At 54.8% G+C, this 18,816-nt stretch overlaps 1 protein-coding gene across 12 annotated transcripts in view; it reads left to right on the top strand.

Moving 5' to 3' along the window:
* PTPRS (protein tyrosine phosphatase receptor type S) overlaps window positions 1-18,816 on the top strand; it is a 138,120-nt gene that overhangs the window by 106,422 nt on the left and 12,882 nt on the right. For 3 of the 12 annotated variants that reach the window (XM_059870185.1, XM_059870188.1, XM_059870186.1), the window contains 11 exons: window positions 2,064-2,654; window positions 3,332-3,429; window positions 3,573-3,826; window positions 4,206-4,299; window positions 4,483-4,698; window positions 6,231-6,388; window positions 7,247-7,258; window positions 9,002-9,114; window positions 11,277-11,324; window positions 14,732-14,829; window positions 16,854-16,977. In XM_059870185.1, coding sequence (XP_059726168.1) covers window positions 2,064-2,654; window positions 3,332-3,429; window positions 3,573-3,826; window positions 4,206-4,299; window positions 4,483-4,698; window positions 6,231-6,388; window positions 7,247-7,258; window positions 9,002-9,114; window positions 11,277-11,324; window positions 14,732-14,829; window positions 16,854-16,977 — 1,806 coding nt within the window. The remainder of the gene's footprint in view (window positions 1-2,063; window positions 2,655-3,331; window positions 3,430-3,572; window positions 3,827-4,205; window positions 4,300-4,482; window positions 4,699-6,230; window positions 6,389-7,246; window positions 7,259-9,001; window positions 9,115-11,276; window positions 11,325-14,731; window positions 14,830-16,853; window positions 16,978-18,816) is intronic. The other 9 variants (XM_059870191.1, XM_059870189.1, XM_059870190.1 and 6 more) reach the window with 6 other exon arrangements.

Raw genomic sequence — 18,816 nt, 5'->3', positions numbered from 1 at the left:
CAGAAGGGAAGTGGCTGGAGAGACTGCAGCTTTGCAGGTGGCCCCCGCAGGTGTGCTGAGGACAGCACAGCTCTGCTCTCAGGGTGGTGACTTGCAGAGACCTGAGGAGCAGCAGGCAGACAGTGCTGCTTGTCCTGCCCACTCTTCTCTTCTGGTGCCATGGCTGGGTGTACATCCCCTGTGTTCAGGACTGCTGGAGGGAGGAACTCTGACAGTTTTGACCTTTCCTGGCTCCCATTTCTGGGATCTGCCTGCACATACCAGCCAAAGCCTTTTCCTTCGCTCACCCTCTCCTTCCCCTGCAGTTCTGCCCATGTTTCTCCTCACTAACTCCCTGCTTCTCTGCTTTCCTTCTTCCCGAGGCTCTCCACCCTTTCTGTTTTCCTCTCCTGGCTCCCTTGTCACTCTCCCTTGTCACCCTCCTTCATCTCTTCCCATTAGGATTTGCAGTGCAGGTGATCAGTCACAGAGGGATGTTTTCTCCAGCACAGCAGCTATTACCCAAAACTCAATTTCCCCTGACTTGAAATAGCTATTTTAAAAAAATATCTTTCAAATGGCTCTGTAACATTCTTACCTTCTTTGCAGTGTTGAGTCAATACACCTTCTAAGAGGAGAGATTTCTTTCTTTATCATTCAGGGCTGGGGGCTGAATTTAAATACAGTAAGAAATCTAATTTTCTCCTTTACTGTCCAAACCAATTGCAAAATAAAACACTTCCCCCTCTCTGAACTTTCTTCTCACCTTTATTCCAAACAATATTTGTTGTGCAGATGTAATACTTTCAAGCTCAGCTGATTACAGTAACGTTTGTGATAAAAACTGAAACATAAAGGTAATGGCACTCTTTTTCTCTTTAATGTGTTCCTTAGGCATTCCCAAGGGAGGGGGCTGGCTCTCCCTGCCATTCTCTGGCAGTTTGGAAGGAAAGCAGCATTTGTTTCAGAGACAGCCCCTCATCCCCAGCGAGGTGTCAGTGGAGGCAGCAGGCAGAGCTCCCCAGTGTGACCCTTTCAGATCCTGCCCTGCTCCCTCATTCCAGCATTCCATCCCTCACCCCTTGGTCAGGCTGTGGGAGTGGGCTGGGGCATCTCCCAGCTCCAGTTTCTCTCCTCCTGTCCAACCAGGAGGAATACCAAGGCGGAGAGAAGGAAATTAGATCTCTAATAGTGGAGCTGAGTGTCAATGACGCGTGAGCTGCTGGAATTAATGCTCTGCTTTCTCTGGCTTCGGGGATCTCTGGGCCTGCACGTGTCATTTAACTGTGGCTGTGGGCTTGCTTAGCAGTCAGGCAGTGCCAGGGCTCATTAGGCAGAGACATGGCACTGCTGAGCTCCCCAGAACCCCCAGAGCTGGGGGAGCTCACTGAAAATGCACCAGCACTGTGAGTTCCCTTCCTCCAGAGGAGAGGAGCAGCAGCTCTCCCTGCCCTCTGCCTCACACACATTTGGGGCTCTGGCTCCTGTGCCTGTGCTTCCTTCTGTACCCAAGTGGGCAGTGAGCTGCCTGCCAGCCGTGTGAGCTGGCCCTGTGCCTGCTGCTCAGGACCTGGGGCTGCCCAGACTTCCTTCCATCCTTCATTGCTTCACCCTCAGCTGCTCTGGACTCCCCAGCCTGGGCCAATCTGTTCCAGGCTCTTTCTGCATGAGTTGGGCTGTGTAATGGAGAGAGGGAGGGAGGTTGGGACTTTGGAGACTCCAGGTTTGTTTTTCCCTGCCCTGGGAAGCAACTGGGACAGGAGGCTGGGAGCCTGACTCCTGAGCCTGATCTTCCCAGTGGTGGAGGGTGAGCGGTCCAGGGACGGGGGAGGAGCTGTGCACATCTTTCCATCCTGAACAAAGGGCAGGAAATAAATTTAGGAATGCGTCAGCAGCTCACGGCTGATATGCTGGCAGTGCTCCTCGTTTCCCAAACTGTTTAGGGCCCATCCACCTGTACAGGGTGGCAGCAGCTTGGGTTCCATGGAACATTGCTGCTGGCTTGAGGAACCTGTTGCTGCAGCTGGAGAGTCCCTGCTGCTCCTGCCCCAGCCTGAGCTGAAGGTGTCTCTCTTCTCTCCCAGTGCCAGGAAAGCCCATCCTGTCTGTGCACCAGACAGAGGAGAACACTCTGCTGGTGAAGTGGGAGCCCCCTCTGGGCGCGGAGGGCCAGGTGCTGGGCTACCGGCTGCAGTTTGGCCGCAAGGACGTGGCCCCTCTGGCCACGCTGGAGTTCTCGGCCCTGGAGGATAAGTACATCGCCACCAGCATCCACAAGGGCGCCACGTACGTCTTCAAGCTGGCCGTGAAAAGCCGGGCTGGCTTCGGGGAGGAAGCCGTGCAGGAGCTCACCACCCCCGAGGACATCCCCAAGGGGTACCCCCAGATCCTGGAGGCCAGCAACGTCACGTCCGTGTCGGTGCAGTTCGGCTGGCTGCCCCCCGTGCTGGCCGAGAGGAACGGCGCCATCGTCAAATACACCGTGGCCTACCGGGAAGCCGGTTCTCCCGGGAACCTGCTGGAAAAAGAGCTGCCCCCCTCCCCAGAGAACTCGTACACCCTCAACGGCCTCAAACCCAACACCGCCTATGACGTTAAAATCCGTGCTCACACCAGTAAAGGCCCCGGGCCCTACAGCCCGACCGTCCAGTATCGGACGTTCCAGCTGGACCAAGGTAGGACTCACCGGTTTCTCCTCCCTCTCTCCCCTTGTGTCCGGGGCTGGTGCCGGGAGGCAAGAGAGCTGGAGAGGTCAGGCCGGGCTCAGCCAGGCTCGTGAGTAAATGCAAAGCACTCTGGTGTCACACTCAGTCCCTCCGCTCCTCTCTGCCTTGGGCCAGGTAAGTCCCTTTACCGCTTTCTTCTACGTTAAGTCCGGACACCTCCTGTCACTGGCACCTGAAGGGGGGGCCACTCGCTGTACAGGTGGGAAGAGCATTTTCTTCAGCTTTTGCAAACAGCCAAAAGAAAAGAGCCAAAATTAAAAAAACAAACAAACAAACCAAACCCTCAAGCCGTGACCTGGGATGGGTTTTTCTTCACCTGAGCATGCTCAGCCAGGCAGCACCTCGTTCCTGCAGCAGCCACCCAGGCCCAGAGTGTGGGGGCAAAGCCACGTGCCCTCCTGGGGTTAGGCACGGGGACAGGGAGCACTGGGAGATGGATCATTGCAAAACTCAAGCACAGTGGAGGAGGGAGCAATCCCTTCAATTCCTGCAGCCGCAGCCAGACCCAGCCTGGCAGGCCCCTCTTCCAGCACTTGACATTCTTTTCCTCCTCTTTCCTGCTCTTCTTTCCCTCTGCTGCCTTTTCTTCTCCTTTCTCCCCTTCCTCCTCACTTTTTTCTCTGCAGTTTTACCCAAAAACTTCAAGGTGAAGATGGTGACAAAGACGTCTGTCCTTCTGAGCTGGGAGTTCCCTGAGAATTACAACTCTCCTACCCCATACAAGGCAAGTGGAGTGCAGGAGTTCTTCCCCGTGTGCACCCCAGCTCTGCAGGGCTGGGTGCTCCGTGTTCCCACCGAAGGGATGGGGAGGAAGGAGCTGGAGCAGCCCCAGCCGTGCTCAGGGAACAACCCCCTCCCCTCCCACAGATCCAGTACAACGGGCTGCACGTCGACGTGGATGGCCGGACCACCAAGAAACTCATCACGCACCTGAGGCCCCGCACCTTCTACAACTTCGTGCTGATGAACCAGGGCAACAGCATGGGGGGGCTGCAGCAGAACGTCGCAGCCTGGACTGCTGCTGACATGTTGTCCAAGAAGCCAGAGGTGACCCACAAGCCTGATGCTGATGGCAACGTGGTGGTGATTCTCCCCGACGTGAAGAGCTCTGTGCCTGTCCAGTAGGTTTCTGTTTAACTGCAGGGGTGGGGTGCTCGGTTTGTGTTTTGGGGGTCAGCCCTGATGGCTGGAGACCACCACAAAGGCCCAGGGGCAGTACCAGCAGGGTGATCCCTGCATTTCCAGCCTTCCTGACTGCTGTCTTTTGGCGGCACTGCCACAGTTAACAGGGAAAGCCAAAGAAGTGTGCAGGGAATGTACAAGGAGGCACGGGGCTGCCACTGAGTCCAGCTCTTTCCAGGAGCAACAGATGAGCTGTGCTGAATGCAAAATAAGGGGCTCGAGCCAGTGGGGCAGTTTGGGCAAACTCACATCAGCGTGCGTTCTCCCTTCTTCCATGGCTAATTCCTTCTGTTTCTTCTTGTCATTCCCAACATTTAGAGCTTTCTACATTGTGGTGGTGCCTCTGAGGAAGTCCCGGGGGGGACAGTTCCTCAACCCCCTGGGCAGCCCTGAGGAGATGGACCTGGAGGAGGTGAGCGTGGGTGAAAGCCGACTCGGGGGGAGAGAGAACAGCGGGAATGGGATGGGGACCGGAGGGCTGGGAGGGGATTTGGGGTACCTGTGCCCCTCACTCAGGGCAGCCAGGCTGGGAGGGCTGCTTTGGCTCTCCTTGCCGCTCCTCTGCGGGCTCTCAGGGTGCCCTCTGCTCCCGCAGCTGGTGCAGGACATCGCGCGGCTGCGGCGCCGCAGCCTGCGGCACTCGCGGCAGCTGGACTTCCCCCGGCCCTACATCGCCGCCCGCTTCCGCTCCCTGCCCTCGCACTTCATCCTGGGCGACATGAAACACTACGACAACTTCGAGAACAGGGCCCTGGAGCCAGGCCAGAAATACGTGCTCTTCATCCTGGCCGTGCTGCAGGAACCCGAGGCTGTAAGTGCTGCCTGCTTCCCCCGGCCCTTCTGCTCCCTGGGCTGGAGCAGGGAGCTGCCCCAGCCCCACCGCCCTCCTGGCATCCTGGAGGGGATTTTCTCTCCAGCTGTGGCTCTTGTGCTTGATGAGCTGCTCGTGCTTGTGCCTGCGTTTGACTCCTCCAAGGACAAGGGGAGCTGTGAGTGTGCAGACCTTGTGGGCAGACCTTGCACGCTTGTGGCTCCAGACTGGAGTCCAGAATGGGGAGGAGCAGTGAACTATCCCTCAGGACAGCACAAGAGTTCAGAGAGCCCTGGGTCAAACCCCTTTTTGAACAGGAATTTCCTTTAAAGGCTGTTCTTTAACTCCTCAGAGCAATGACCCCAGACATCCTGCTCCAGGAGCGTGTCACACTCTGGGCATTGCTGAGTTCCTCTTCAAGCACAGAGATTTCCATTTTTTTTATGGAAGTTCTCTCTTCCAATTCAGCATCTCTGCTGTTTTCACTGGGGCTGTACTTGGCTTTATGAAAACAACAATTTTAATATTTACCTGCCTCCTCCCTCACACACAATAGGAAACAGCCTAATGCTTTGTTGTTTTTAAATCCCCCTATGGAATTGTAGCAGGGAGCTATTGGAAATTAAGGGTTTTCAGAGGTTTTTTCCCCCCAATAAATATTTACTTGTGTGTTTGATATTAAAGGATTAGGCTGACACGCTCCTGAATGGGTTTCTCAATCGGATTACTGCAGCTTGAGGTTAATTTCTGCTTTAGAACAAGGTGCTGCAGACTCACTCCCAGTGGCCTGGATCCACAGCAGCTCCCGAGTGTGGAGCAGCATTGCAGCCTGCTCAGAGCTGATGGAGTTCAGGGAGCCAGAGCCCCTGTTCTTGTCCTGTCCCAGGCTGCTCCCCCAAAGCAGGCCATGCCAGCTCTCCGTGCTGTTCAGTGTCTGGAGTTGCTGGGTAGGATGGGAACTCATCCTTTGTCAGGACTCTGAAGGGTTTGAATGTGCCTCTGATCCTCCTCAAGAACCCAGCTGAGTGCAGAGGCAGCAGAGGACACACACAGTGTTTTACTACTTCGTATTTATTTGTCAGGGTTGGTTTTTTTCAGTCACCAGGCCAAGCGTTAATTCTTGTTTTAATCCCTTCCCTCTTGCTCTGTAATCCCCTCTGACTGTCAAAATCCAGATGGTTACGTGAGAGCTCAGGGAAAGTGTTTGTGTGTTTGTGCAGTGTTGAGGGCTCAGGGCTGTGCTGGAACAGAAGCAGCAGGATCTCTAAAAGCATGAGAAGGGTGAGACAGGCACAGGGCAGGCTGCAGCCTCACCTGAGTGTGATCTCCCCGTGCTCTGTCTCGCTGGAGCATTGGAAGATAGCTCTCATGTGGATGCCCAGGAACAGGGCATTTTCCCTGTCAGCTTTTGGCTTGTTCTGCAGAGAGCTCACCTCCTCTCCAGCAGTTCCTCCTGTGCAATACCCTGTGCTTGCCCCTCTTCAGTCCCATCCCACCTCTGAGCCGTGTTCCACCCTGTCCCTGTCTTGCAGACCTATGCTGCCAGTCCCTTCTCTGACCCCATCCAGCTGGACAACCCTGACCCCCAGCCCATCATTGATGGTGAGGAGGGGCTCATCTGGGTCATCGGGCCCGTCCTGGCCGTGGTCTTCATCATCTGCATCGTCATCGCCATCCTGCTCTACAAAAAGTAAGAGCTGCTCACACCTTGGATGGTTCTGAGTGTCCCCAGGGCCCTAAAGGGGATCTCTGTCCTGCTCATGAGGGGAAGTCCTTCCCTGGGCACGGGAGAGAGGAGCCCTGAGGCACAAATGCTGGGATGGGCGAGTCTGCCTGGCACAGGAGGGATTAGCAGGGAATTGCTGCTGCAGGTTGTGCCCCATGGCCCTCCCAGGAAAGCTGTGCTTGTCCCACGGACACTCCCGTGGGCAGTGAGTGTGTCAGGACTCAGCCTTGCTGCTCGCAGCCTCAGCCCTTCCCCTGCTCCCTGTGGGCTCAGGGGAGGCACCCCTGGGCTGGGGGGCAGCAGAGACCTCCACTGCTCTCAGACTGGTTTTCTGCTGGAGCTGGGAGACAGGAGCAGGCTGTGAGTGTTCAGGGAGAGAAGGGAAGGCCCCTTTTTGTCCCCCTTCCCTTGGCTTTCTGAGCAGCCCGTGGTGTGTGGATGAGAGCTGGGGGTCCTGGAGCACACACAGGGCAAGGGGACAGGAGGGAAGCAGGGGCTGAGCAAAGTAAATAGAGGTGGCAATGGCCAGCAGAGGTGTCCCTAGCTGGGACAGCTCGTTCTCAGGGTGGGGGAGCTCTCCCAGCCCTGCTCCATCTGACCTGTGAGTTCCCTTAGGCACAGGAGGGTGCCCTCTGCATGTGAGGCTGCTCTGGGCAGGGGCTCAGGGGTCCTGGTTGGTGTCCCTGTGGCTGGGTGTTCTTTGCTGGTCCCACCTCTGCTGCCAGGCTTAGAGCTGAGCAAATGCTTGCCCCTAGCTCTGCAAGCCCTTTCTAACCTGAACATTTGTCTTGTCTTCTCTCCACTTACTGCTCTCCTGGACAGCAAACCAGACAGGTAAGAGCACCAGATTTGCCATTTATTGGGGTTCTTGCTTGCTGTGTGTTAAGCAGTGTTTGCTGTGTGGGGTTAGTGCAGCTCCCACCTCTAGATCTGTCCTCACAGAAGCCCCATGTCACACTGGCTGGGACCATGTCTGAACTGGGGCAGAAAAGGCAAAGCAAGCCCAGCTTTCTGCTGTTTGTCCATTCCTGAAGGAAGCAGCCCTTTCTCAGGCTGAGCAGCAGTGACAGTAAATGGCTCATAAAGTGCTGGGTTAATGGAGCAGAGAAGCTCTCATTTGTGTGGCAGTCAGAGGTGAAAGTGGGTTTCTGCATGTCTGGCTGCCCCACGCAGGCTGTCCCTGAGCCACTGGCACGCTGCAGGCAGGATTCTCACCAGCTGGGCTGCCCTTGTCCCGTGGCAGAAGCTGCTCTTGCCCCTCAGCCAAGGGCTTCTGACAGAGTCTGTTTATGACTGCAGAAATGAGACTTTCCCCAGCCATTTCCAGGACTGGGAGAGTTTTCACTGGGAGTAACTGATGGGTTCAGTCCATGAACTGTTAACAGCAGTTTCAGAACTGCAGCAAAAATAAACCCAAACTGCAGAGTGGTGTCATTCCAAAATGCTGCCCCATGCAGTGCTGGCAGGGCTCAGACCACTTCTTCTGGCTATTAATGACATCAAGAGACAGCTAAAAATGTCCTGAATAACCTCCCCTCTGCCTAAGTGATTGCCACTGCTGCTGCAGGCAGATGATGGGAGGCTTCTGTGCCCCCTGAGCAGGAGGGCTGAGGAGCTCCACAGCCCCTTGCTGGAAGGGCTGGGACCACCTTTCCCACCTCGGGGTGGGGGCCACATTCTCTGCTCTCTGGAGAGGTTCAGCCCCCAGCAGCTCATCGCTGCTTCTCTGCAAGAAGTTCTCACATCTTTAGGTCAGCACTGGGCTTTGCTTCTCAATTCTCTTCAAGGAGAATGAGCCAGGTCAGCAAAGACTTTTTCAGCTGCCTAAGCTAAGCTAACCCATTTGGAGGGAAATCTATTAGGAAGCACTTCCATGTGCAGCTCAGCTTGGAGCGGGCTCTGGTGCCTGGCAGGGAGAGGTGGATCTCAGCAGGCACAGCTGTGCTGGGAGAGGATGTGTCTACACTCTTTGTTGAACCCACATTTTTAGGGTTCTGCAGTTCAAAGGAGATTGAAAACCGCTGCTCTGACTTCTCTGTCTGCAGCAGGGCAGCTCTGAGAGCTCCTGAGCAAGCCAACAGCAATATCAGAGCCCGACATCCAAGGTCATGGCCAGGAGATTCTGTACTTTTCCAAACGATTCTGCTGGCTCTGGTGCTCTCAGGCTGGAAATGGCTTGGCCAGATTGGAACATTTTTTGCTCTGCAGAGTTCAGTGGAGGCTGCTCTGAGCAGGGAGGGTGAGGTGTGAGTTCACAGCACCTCAGCTGCTCCTGGCTGCCAGTCTGTGCTGCTGCTGGGAGAAGGGGGGAACTTCCAGACTTACCTGAAAGCTGCTGAGGGGCTCCCAGGCCATTGTCAACCCCTAAAACGTAGCACTGGCAAGCCTTCCAAACCTCATCCCTGTTCCAATGTGCTTTATGTGCTTTACACCCTTGGCTGCACCTTAGATTTTCTGTGGGAGCTTTGCTCCTGCCTGAACATGAGTAGCTGAGAAGGAGCTGAGCCCACAAGGCCCAGAAGCTAAGCTGCTTTTTCTTTCTGGTCTCTTTTGTTTCTTTTTGGCTTTGCTGTGAAGCAAACGGAAAGATTCAGAGCCACGGACCAAGTGCCTCCTGAACAATGCTGAGATTGCCCCCCACCACCCCAAGGACCCCGTGGAGATGAGGAGAATCAACTTCCAGACTCCAGGTAACCAGCTGCTGACCAGCCTGTCCTGCTGGGGAGGCAGGAGGGGCACCTGGCCCTTCCCTGAGCCCTGCCTGCAGCTGCTGAGGCACTGCCTGGAGAGCCACAGCTGCCCTGGGGATGCTGAGAGCTGCCTCTGCTGGCATCCTCAAGGACCTTGCACAGGCCCTGCCCAGCCTTGGCAAGGCAGAAGAAGGGTTTTCCTGGATTTCCAGAGAAATTGGTGCATTCTGGGCTGAGCTGCAAGCGCCATGGCTGTGCCAGTGCTGCTCTGTGCCCCAGCTGGGAGCTCCTGGGTGGGGAGAGGGAGTGTGGCAGGCTGCCCAGTGCCCCAGCCACAGCTGGAACTGGTGCTTTCTGGTGCCAAAGCACTCCTGCTGGGAGCCAGGCCTGCCCCTGGGCCGTGCCAGGGCAAAGGAGCTGGTTGGTGCAGGGGAGGCAGCTTCTCCTCACTTGGTACAGGTGCTGTGATGGAATCCCAGACTGGTTTGGGTTGGGAGCACCTTAAAGGCCACTCAGTTCCACCCCCTGCCATGGGCAGGGCACCTCCCACCGCCCCAGGCTGCTCCAGGCTTTGTCCAGCCTGGCCCTGGCACTGCCAGGCCTGGGCCAGCCCTGTCACAGTGCTGAGCTCAGTGCTCCTCCCTCCTGCACACACGTGTCCCCATGTCCATGCATGTCCCAGCTGCCTGCATGGCACCTCTGCAGCACCACGGACACGGCCTCACCCAGATGGACACGTGGCCGTGCTGCCCCAGTGCCTGTCCCACCTCTGCCTCCAAGTTCCTGGTGCTCAAGGCTTTGGAAGGGAATTGATTGTGCTTTTTGGGGGCTGGCTGTTGTTTTCAGTTTGTTTGTATTTTTTTTTTGCTGTTTGTGCTCGTTAGTAATGTTTCTGTAGCTCCTGTTTCCCCTTCCCATCCCAGTCCTGTCCTTAGCATTGTCCAGTTTCATTAGGGTGGGGCTGGCAGCAGGGACAGAGAGCAGGGGAAGCCAAAGGCAGGGCTGAGAGGCTCTGTCAAAATGAGATGGGATCTGTTGGGATCAGGCTTAGGAGCAATGCTCAGCTGAGGGGTGGCAGCAGGTTCACTCCAGGGACAGCAGTCCAGCACAGGTAGGTCCCTAAATCAGCCCTTGGTGCTGCTCTTGCAGGAGAGTCTGGAGGTGCTGGAGATCTTCTGAGGGCTCCCAGCTGCAGCTCAGCACTTTGTCTGGGTTTGTCTGGGGTTTTTTGCCCTTGTCTGGATTTTCCTTTGGGAGCTCCAGGTGGAGGGAGGTGGGAGACCCGAGAGAAGGAGCTGCACTCCCTCAGATGAAGAGACTGTGCTGAGATAAAAATACAAAGTTGTGGCCTTCCAGCTTGGTGCCAAGGAGCAGCTGGGAGTGCTGGCTCCTGTGTTTCCCTCAGTGGGGGTTTCTCTGTGTCCCACAGCACAGCAGAGGCAGCTGAGGGTGCTTCCAGCAGAGCTGCAGTCGTGTTGACCCCACTGCTTTGGACATGCTGCACCTCTGAACTCTGGCTCTGGGAGGTTTGTAGAGGGTACCTGAGACATGCAGACTGCACCAGGGCCCTGCAGATCCCAAAGGACACTGTCTGGGTCCAGTCTGGCTTTAGGAGGTGCCTTCCTTTCCAAGGCTGTCTGGCCAGAGTTCACCTACCTGCTGTTACTCTGCTCTGCCATTTGTTAAGCACTACAAGGTTTTAAAGGATCTGGGAGAGTTGGTCACCTGCCTCCCACAGAATTTTGGAAACATTGGGTGAAAATGGAATTGGATGGAAAAATGAGCTTGGAGTGTGTTGGTGGTGATGGAGAGGTCATGCTGCAGTTTGCAGGGGAGGAGTCCACAGGAGCTCTGGGAGTTAAAGGCATTTAAATTCAATTTATTGTGGCTCAGAAGGGGCCTGTAGGCTCTTCTCCAGACAGGTGACCCCAGTAGAATCTCCATCGTGTCCCCAGCAGTGAAACAGAGGAGCGACCTAGGAGTGGGAATGTGCAGCTCAGAGAGGGGAAAGCATAGCACATCTTAGATATCCTGTCCTAATCAGCACAAAAAATACCTTTCTTTTCCTCTTTAGATTTATGTTGTTTTGTTTTTTTTTTTATTAGCATGAAATTTTACAAAAGTGTATCTTTTATTTATTTATTTTTTACTGTTTTCTGCAGATTCTGGTCTGAGCAGCCCTCTCAGTGACCCTGAGTTTGACTTGGAAAGTTAGTTCCTGTGTGTTTTTGTTCCTGTTGGTTTCATTTTTCCCCCATTATTATTTTCCTCTTCTATCACTTTCCTTTCCAATTCTTGTTCCGTTCCTGTTACTACTTTTTGATTTTCTGCCGAATTCTCCGTGTTCCTGCGGTGTTTGCCCATCTCATCCCTTTTCTGTGCCATCTGTGTGTCTGAGCTGTGCTTCCAGTTTTACAGTTTCCCCTCGGGGCCCTTAGGAGGACACGGGGGCAGCTCGGAGCCCGGGGAGCAGCTGGGTTCCCGTGCAGCCTGGCTGTCCCAGGAGGATCCAGGGCTGCCTCTCCCCTGTGGCAGATGTTCCGTGGCTGCTGCTTGGCTCAGTGTCCTCAGTGTCCCCTGTTCTCGTGCCCTGCTGTCACTGGGGGGTTGTGCTTTGGTGTTTGCAGTGCAGGGAAGGAGGAACTGGAGCTGCAGCTGCTGATGCCCCTCGGAGAGCCAGGCAGGCACCTTTCCATCCGAGGGGAAGGGGCCATGTCCCAGCTGGGGCAGTGCCTGCTCCTTGGCACGAGCTGTTCTGGGAGCACAGGGACCAGAGGCCACCCCAGCTTTCAGAGGAGTGCCTCCAGCCACGGTGCCTTTGCAGGATAAACGGGCTCTGGCCACCAGCAGATGTTAGGGTGACGTTTCTGGTGACTTGGCTGGTGCTCAGAGAATCAAGTCTTTTGTGATAAGATTAGAGAGATTCAAGTGATTGAAATGTTAGATGAGACTGGCTCAAAAAGATTTCATCCCATTAGGAGCCAAGATCCCAGCCTTGCTGGGTGGTGTGGGCTTGGACTTCTTCTAATCCTGGGCAGGGAAGGATGTGAGGTTTCAGCTGACAAGTGTGAAGAGTCACAGATGCTGCTTGTGCTCGGAGGTGCAAGGGCTGGGAAATTTCCCTGAATAGTTACACCCAAATATTGGTTTGTTTGGTGTGGAATATGTCACAATTGTGCCCTCATTTTAACAGAGGGGCTGTGGGTGTTTTCCTGGCTGAACTCAGCCCTTCACGCCCCAGATGAGTTCCTGAGCTAAAGGAGAGGAGAGCTGAGCTGAGGCAGTGCCACTCCTGCCTCGTTCCGTGGCAAACCTGGGTCCTACTGCAAACCCCATGCACTTGGCATTTTGACCAGGGAAGTGTTTATTGCTGCAGAGGTTCTTTAATTCCAAAGAGCCCTAGAAAACAATCCCATGAGGAGTTCCTTCCTTAAGAGCAGCAGAACAAGGCGAGTTCCCATGTGCTGCCAGCCTGGCTCTGTGCACAGAGAGCTGCAGGGGAGGCAGGATGACCCCAGCAAAGGGCAGAGCTGCTGGTCACACTCTGGGTTTTTCCTGGGGTTTTATGACAGAAACCTGTGAAATTCCTTCAAGGGGAAGGTGAGTCCTCATTCCAGATTGGCACAGTGGGCCTTTCCCAAGCAGCCCACTGCCTCGTGTTGCTCCATGGCTTCTGAGCCAAGGAGGATTTGGGGTTTTTTTTGCTTGTTCTTGCTGGGGTTTCAGAATGTTTATTTTCTCCTTTTAACGTACATGTCCATCCAGTGTTGGTGGTGTTAAACTGGTTTGGTCTGATCTGGAGCATCCCAGCCAGAGTGGCCTCCCCATCCCACACTGAGAGAGGACCAGCTCCTCCCACCACCCCAGTCTGCATCTGGTGCTGGGGTGGGTGGCAGCCCCCCTCATCCAGGTGGGAAATAACCCTCCTCCAGGTGTGATGGGACAGGACAACAAGAGACTAAATGGGAGTTTTTCCTCCATGAGCCAAGAGAGGTTTCCTGCCCTGATCCCAGCAGGCTGGAATGGAGCCAGCACAGCCCCCAGGATAGTTCAGGGTTATTTTTGTGAGCATTTTTGGTATATTTCCCCTCTTCATCTATTTTCAGCCCTGTTTCCTTGTGCTGAAAATAGATGTGTGGTGAGCTTAGGAGAAACCTGTCCAGCTATGGCAGACTCATCCCATGCCCAGGCCTGGGGGAAGCAGCACCTCTCCCAAATCACTGTAAAACTGAGGATGTCATGCTTGCTTTGCCATCTCTGTGCTGAGTTTTCAGAGTATCTGACCATGCTGCTGCCACGCCGCTGCTTTGTCACCCACCAACACCCACGGGGCTCGAAATTCTCCCTGGCTTCCATCTCTTCTCCACTCCTGTCCTTCTCATCGGGGGCACTGCCCAGGGCTTCTCAGCATGCTGCTCTCCAGGCCTCTGGGGAGGCTGGCAGACAGCATGGGAAGCCTTTGAAAACACATAATCCGATGCAGATGAGCAAAGCAGGGAGAGCTTTTCCTGCTGGGTTTGCAGCACAGCCTTTGGGGGACTGTGGGCAGCAAGGGCCCCTGCTCTTCCCAGAGCTCCAGCTGCCCCTTTCAGAGCAGGATGTGCAAATCCCAGGCTGGGAACTGACTCAGCCATGGCTGCTCACCCCGGTGCTGGCTGAGGTGTGCCCCAGTTGGACCAGTCCGACCCAGTGGGGCCTCCCAGTATGGCTCCAGTGAGTTCCCTGACAGCTCTGGCTGCCTCAACAGCAGCACACCAAAGTGCTGGGGGGCTGCAGGGGCAGCAGCTGAACCAGCTCAGGGGCATCAGGCCCAGTCCCCTGCCTGAGAGGCTCTGCTGCCTGTCCATCCCAGAAGGTGCCCAGCAGAGCCCGGACAGGGCTGTACAGCCCAGCCCAGCAGTGGGAGCGAGGGCTGTGCTGCAGAAGGAGCATCCCCCAGCAGCCAGGGGTGGGAACAGGGGTGCACCTCTTGGGTGCTTCCAGGCCTGGCTGCATCTGGGAATGGTGGAGGCCAGAGCTCTGTGCCCACGAGCAGACCCAGCACTTCCAAAGTGCAAAAACCAGCCCAGAGAATCCCTGAGGTCGGCAGAGCCCTTAGAGATCACCGAGTGCAGTTCCTGAAAAGCCTCCCCTGCTTCCCCCCATCTGCACCCTGCCATCCCCTGCCCCCATCTCCATGGCTGGCTGGATCCTGCCCCTGCCTCCCTTTCTGCTGGAGCTGGTTCCTGATCCTGGCAGGGGCTGTGCCATTTGCTGCGTGGGTTCCTCTGGCAGCGTTTGCTCATTCCAAGTCCACTTTGGAATCGCTAACACGCATCTGCTCTTCGGATTTTCCTTTTTGTTTTGCTCTGATTTCCACATTGAAAATGGGGCCATCACGGGAACACTCTCATTTTGCTGTTTTGGTTTTTTTTTATTTCCTTGATTTTTATTTTTTACTTCCAAGGACACAATTTCGAGCCCTGAATTCTTCTCTTCTAACCTCCCTACTTTCATTGCAGATCTTACATTGTAATTTATTTTCTTTTCTTGTTCCTTCTTTCTTCTAAAATGCGCAACGGTTGTGAATTTTAGTCATTATTAAACGAGATCCTTTTCCTGCTGTCTTGTCTTTTAGGTATGCTCAGCCACCCACCCATCCCCGTTTCCGAGCTGGCTGAACACACAGAGCATCTCAAAGCTAATGATAACCTGAAATTATCCCAAGAGTATGAGGTATGAGCAAGAGTGAGTGCTGTGCATGGGTTTGCAGAGCCAGGAATTAGGGAATTCAGACAGGCCTTCATCCAAATGAACAGCTTCGTTTTGAAGACCTGCTTAGCTGAAATTTAAAAGCTATTTATGTATTGAAAATTAAGTACTTGCTGAGAGCTTTGCTGGTTCAATTCTAGTTCATAAAAAGAAAGAGGTTGGTCCTTGAGCTGCTCCTGTTGGGTCAGCAGAGGCTGAGCTCCCTCAGAGAAGGGATGCAGTCCTGGAGGGTGGCTGTGGGTGGGATGGAGCTGTCCTTGGGGTACCCATGACTTGCTGCTGGACACAGGAGACCAAGAGAAGGACTGTGACCCCCAGTTTTACAGCTGAGCCTGAGTGACATGAGCAGGGAGTGCTCCACAGCTGATGCCATCAGCAGCCACGGAGCTGAAGATGGGAAAACAGGATGATTTGTGCTTCCTTGCCATGTCTGAGGGGTTTGTGCCCATTTCCCCTATCCTGGTAGTGACAGGGAAAATGTAATGACCAATCCCAGACTGGTCTGGGTTGGAAGCACCTTAGAGCCCATCCAGGGCCACCCCTGCCATCAGCAGGGACCTTCCACTGTCACAGGGTGCCCCAAGCCCTGCCAGCCTGGCCTTGGGCACTGCCAGGGATCCAGGGGCAGCCCCAGCTGCTCTGGGCTTTCCCCACCTCACAGGCAGGAATTTCTTCCCAATATCCAACCTGAAACCTGTCAGTTTAAAGCCCCTTGTCCTGCCATTCCATGCCTGTGTAAAAAGCCTCTCTCTGCTCCTGGTTTTGTTGTTGAAAGACATCAAATGCCCTGGCATTTTCAGCCTGGTGGTGAGCCTGGGCTGGCTGTGTCTGTTTGCAGGAAGGAGCCAGGGGATGTTTTCCAAACCAAGGGGTGCTTCCCCCTGCCCTGACTCCCTGATCAGCGGGCACCTGGAGCAGGGTCACACCTTGGAGAAGGCACTTTCTGCTCTGCCTGGGGCTCTCCTCCCACGCTGGGTCTCGGGGGCAGCAGCAGCTCGTTCTGTGCTCCATCCAGATTCCAGAGGCTGATCTGCATAATGCCACATCCCGAGTGCCCTGGCTCTGAGCCAGCCCAGCCTCCTCAGAGGGAGAGCCAGAGCTGAACAAACATCGCTAATGAAGTGAAGGCGAGGCATGATTAGAGGGATGGAGAGCAAACAGACACATTACAATAGTATAAATACCCATTAGTTAGGAATTCTCCACAGCCAGAGTGAGCTGTTCTGTGCATGGTTTTGTACCAGCTGTGCCCAGGGGGGTGGGCACAGCCAGGGAGGGCAGCGGGGCTGGGCAGGGGCTGGCTCAGAGGGGTGGATCTGGGATCTGGGACCCTGTCCCCAAAGGGTGGCAGTCAGAGGGAGAGCAAGCAGCAGCAAACACAGCTCTGCACGTTCCTGCCAAGCCTCCAATTGAGGCAAACCCCAAGGGCTCTGCAAAATGATGAAGGAATTAAGCCCTTGTTTTATTTAATTCTCTGGCTGAGGATTTAGAGGTAAACGTAATTAACCTAATTTCCATATCTGGGACAGCTGGACTTTAAAGAGGAAAAAAAACCCGACCACCAAACCTGGCATAAATCACTAGGACGGGCAGAGAGGATTTTTCTCTCCAGTGCATTTCATTGTTTGTTCCTTCATCCCTTCTAGGAAAAATCCGTGTCGACTGTCCTAGGGCCGGGGTCCCTACCCCTCGTTTGTGCTGGGGGATGCACTCTTGTCCCTGCCAGCCTCCCGTGGGGCTTCCTCCCCATTTGCACTGGGGGCCTTTGGTGCTGAGTCCAGAGGGGGAATGACCTCAGATATTCCTCCTGGGGCCAAGGGAGATGGGCCACGGGGCTGGGGCTTTCCCACAGCAGAGCTGGGTTCTGGCAAACAGTGATTGCTGCGCTCCTCAGCAAGAGTGCAGAGGCCATGTGGAGCAAGTGCTCAGAACTGCATTTGCTGCTCTTCTCCTCACTGAACTCTCCTTTCCTTTGCCAACCCCTCCAGTCCATCGACCCTGGCCAGCAGTTCACCTGGGAGCACTCCAACCTGGAGGTGAACAAGCCCAAGAACCGCTACGCCAACGTGATCGCCTACGACCACTCCCGGGTCATCCTGCTGCCCATCGAAGGTAGGGAGCACCCCCTGCTCCAGGCAGGCTGGGATGGAGCTCCTGCAGGCTGCAGGGAGCACACTGCACACGCTCTTCTCTCATCTCTGTCTATATTCTCCTCTTAACGTCTCCCTGGGAGTTTGGCAAGCAGGAGATTCCTCTGTAAACCAGGCATTTGTTAAATTCTGGTGACTGACACATTCCCCTGGAGCTGCACTGCCTCATATCAAGGGCTGGTTTATCAAGAAACTGCCTTCCCTTTGCTTGGAGATGCCTGTTTGATACATCTCTGACTAGCAGGAAGCATTCAGACCACATGGTGCTTTAGAGGGAGCAGAGCAGGGTGCTGGGAAGGCAGAGCAGGGCTGCTCAGGGAGGAGTGGGAAGCAAGCCCAGGGCTGGCTCTACAAATGTGAGAGGCAGCAGCAGCAGAGATGTGGCCACTGAGTTGCACAGGCACAAAGATCACTTGATATGCAGCCCCTGCTGCAGCCCTGGCCCCTAAAATGCTGGGGATAAGAAGGGGTTAGTGCGAGCCTGGCGGGTCATAAATTGTTTCCTGAGCTGCTTATGTGAGCGATGGTGCAGTCAGAAAATTTACATTAAATTTCACAACTCGTGGCTCTTGACAGAGCTGCTCCAGTGCACGCCAGGATAAGAGGGGCTTGAGATGGAGTTGAACAGGGCACCTGCTTGCATTGCTGCTGCCAAGATAATGCTGGAGTTTCATGGGCTCAGGCTGTGGCTGTGCCGGGTGGATAAAGCCTTCAAGGCTGGTCTTGCGTTGCCAAGAGGTGATCATCAGAGCAGAGAGGATGTGGGATGTCCTGGTAACTGCCTGGTGAATGGAGAGGTTAATTCCAAAGGCTTTGAGACCAGGGAATTGCTGAAATAATCTCCCTGTGCCACGGTAGCTCCAAGGGGCATGGGGAAGGGGGAGAGCGGAGGCAGCAGCAGAGCACGGTGATTTGCCAAAAAACTGCACAAATCTGGATTGCTCTGGTCTGCTATTAGGGGGCTTTAAATGTTTCTCCTTGTGAAGCTGACTGTGTGCTGCCTTGGTTTAATTCCGAGATTAATATTGTATGAGCTAAGGAAAGCAGAGGCTTTAAAAAGTTGCTTTGTCATTCAAGGGAGGGGAGAAGAGCGCAAGTGAGGGAGTGAAGGACACTTGGGCTGGTCTTGGATCCGGGGATGGATGCAGGCAGCAGTTCCAGCTCTGCCCAGGGCTCCGTGAGGGACCAACAGTGCAAGCATGATGGGCCAAGGTTGAATTTTCAAGCATGTGAGAGGTTCTGACATGTCTTGGCTGCTGTGCTCCTTCCTACTGGGCTCTATTTTATGCCCAGGGCTGGAAGATGAAAGGAGCTGGAAGAATTAGTTTTGTTGCTTTTTCTTTGTTTGAAATCTGAATTTGTCGAGGATGCAGACTGCCACTGCCTGCTTGGACAGGAAGCAGCAGTGGCTTTAATTCTGTGACTTCTCTGAAGCTGAGCCTGTCACATGAAACCTTGCAGGAGCTCACGGCCACCATTTCCAATGACAGAGTGGACCCCAGGGGGCTGGAGAGGAGATTAATTCCAGAAGCTCAGTCTCAAACACTCTCCTGCCACAGCAGCCACCTTCTCTCCCTCCTGAAATTTCAGACTGGGAGGGAGCAGGGGTAGGGAACCCTGCAGAAATGGAATCAAAAGCCATTTCCCAGCAGCCGAAGCTCCCGAGTGCCCTTGAGGACAGGCAGGCTGCTCTGGGCTCGCCCCTCTCCAGCAGCAGCAGCCCCGATTGCTGCAGCCCATCCCCAGCCTTGGCTCCCCTGCAGACAGGACTGAAGGGCTCTGCACCGAGGTAATCATGGGT

Source organism: Haemorhous mexicanus, chromosome 29 (assembly GCF_027477595.1).
Source record: "Haemorhous mexicanus isolate bHaeMex1 chromosome 29, bHaeMex1.pri, whole genome shotgun sequence".
Classification (NCBI taxonomy): Eukaryota; Metazoa; Chordata; class Aves; order Passeriformes; family Fringillidae; genus Haemorhous; species Haemorhous mexicanus.
This window is presented reverse-complemented; position numbering and strand designations above follow the sequence as displayed.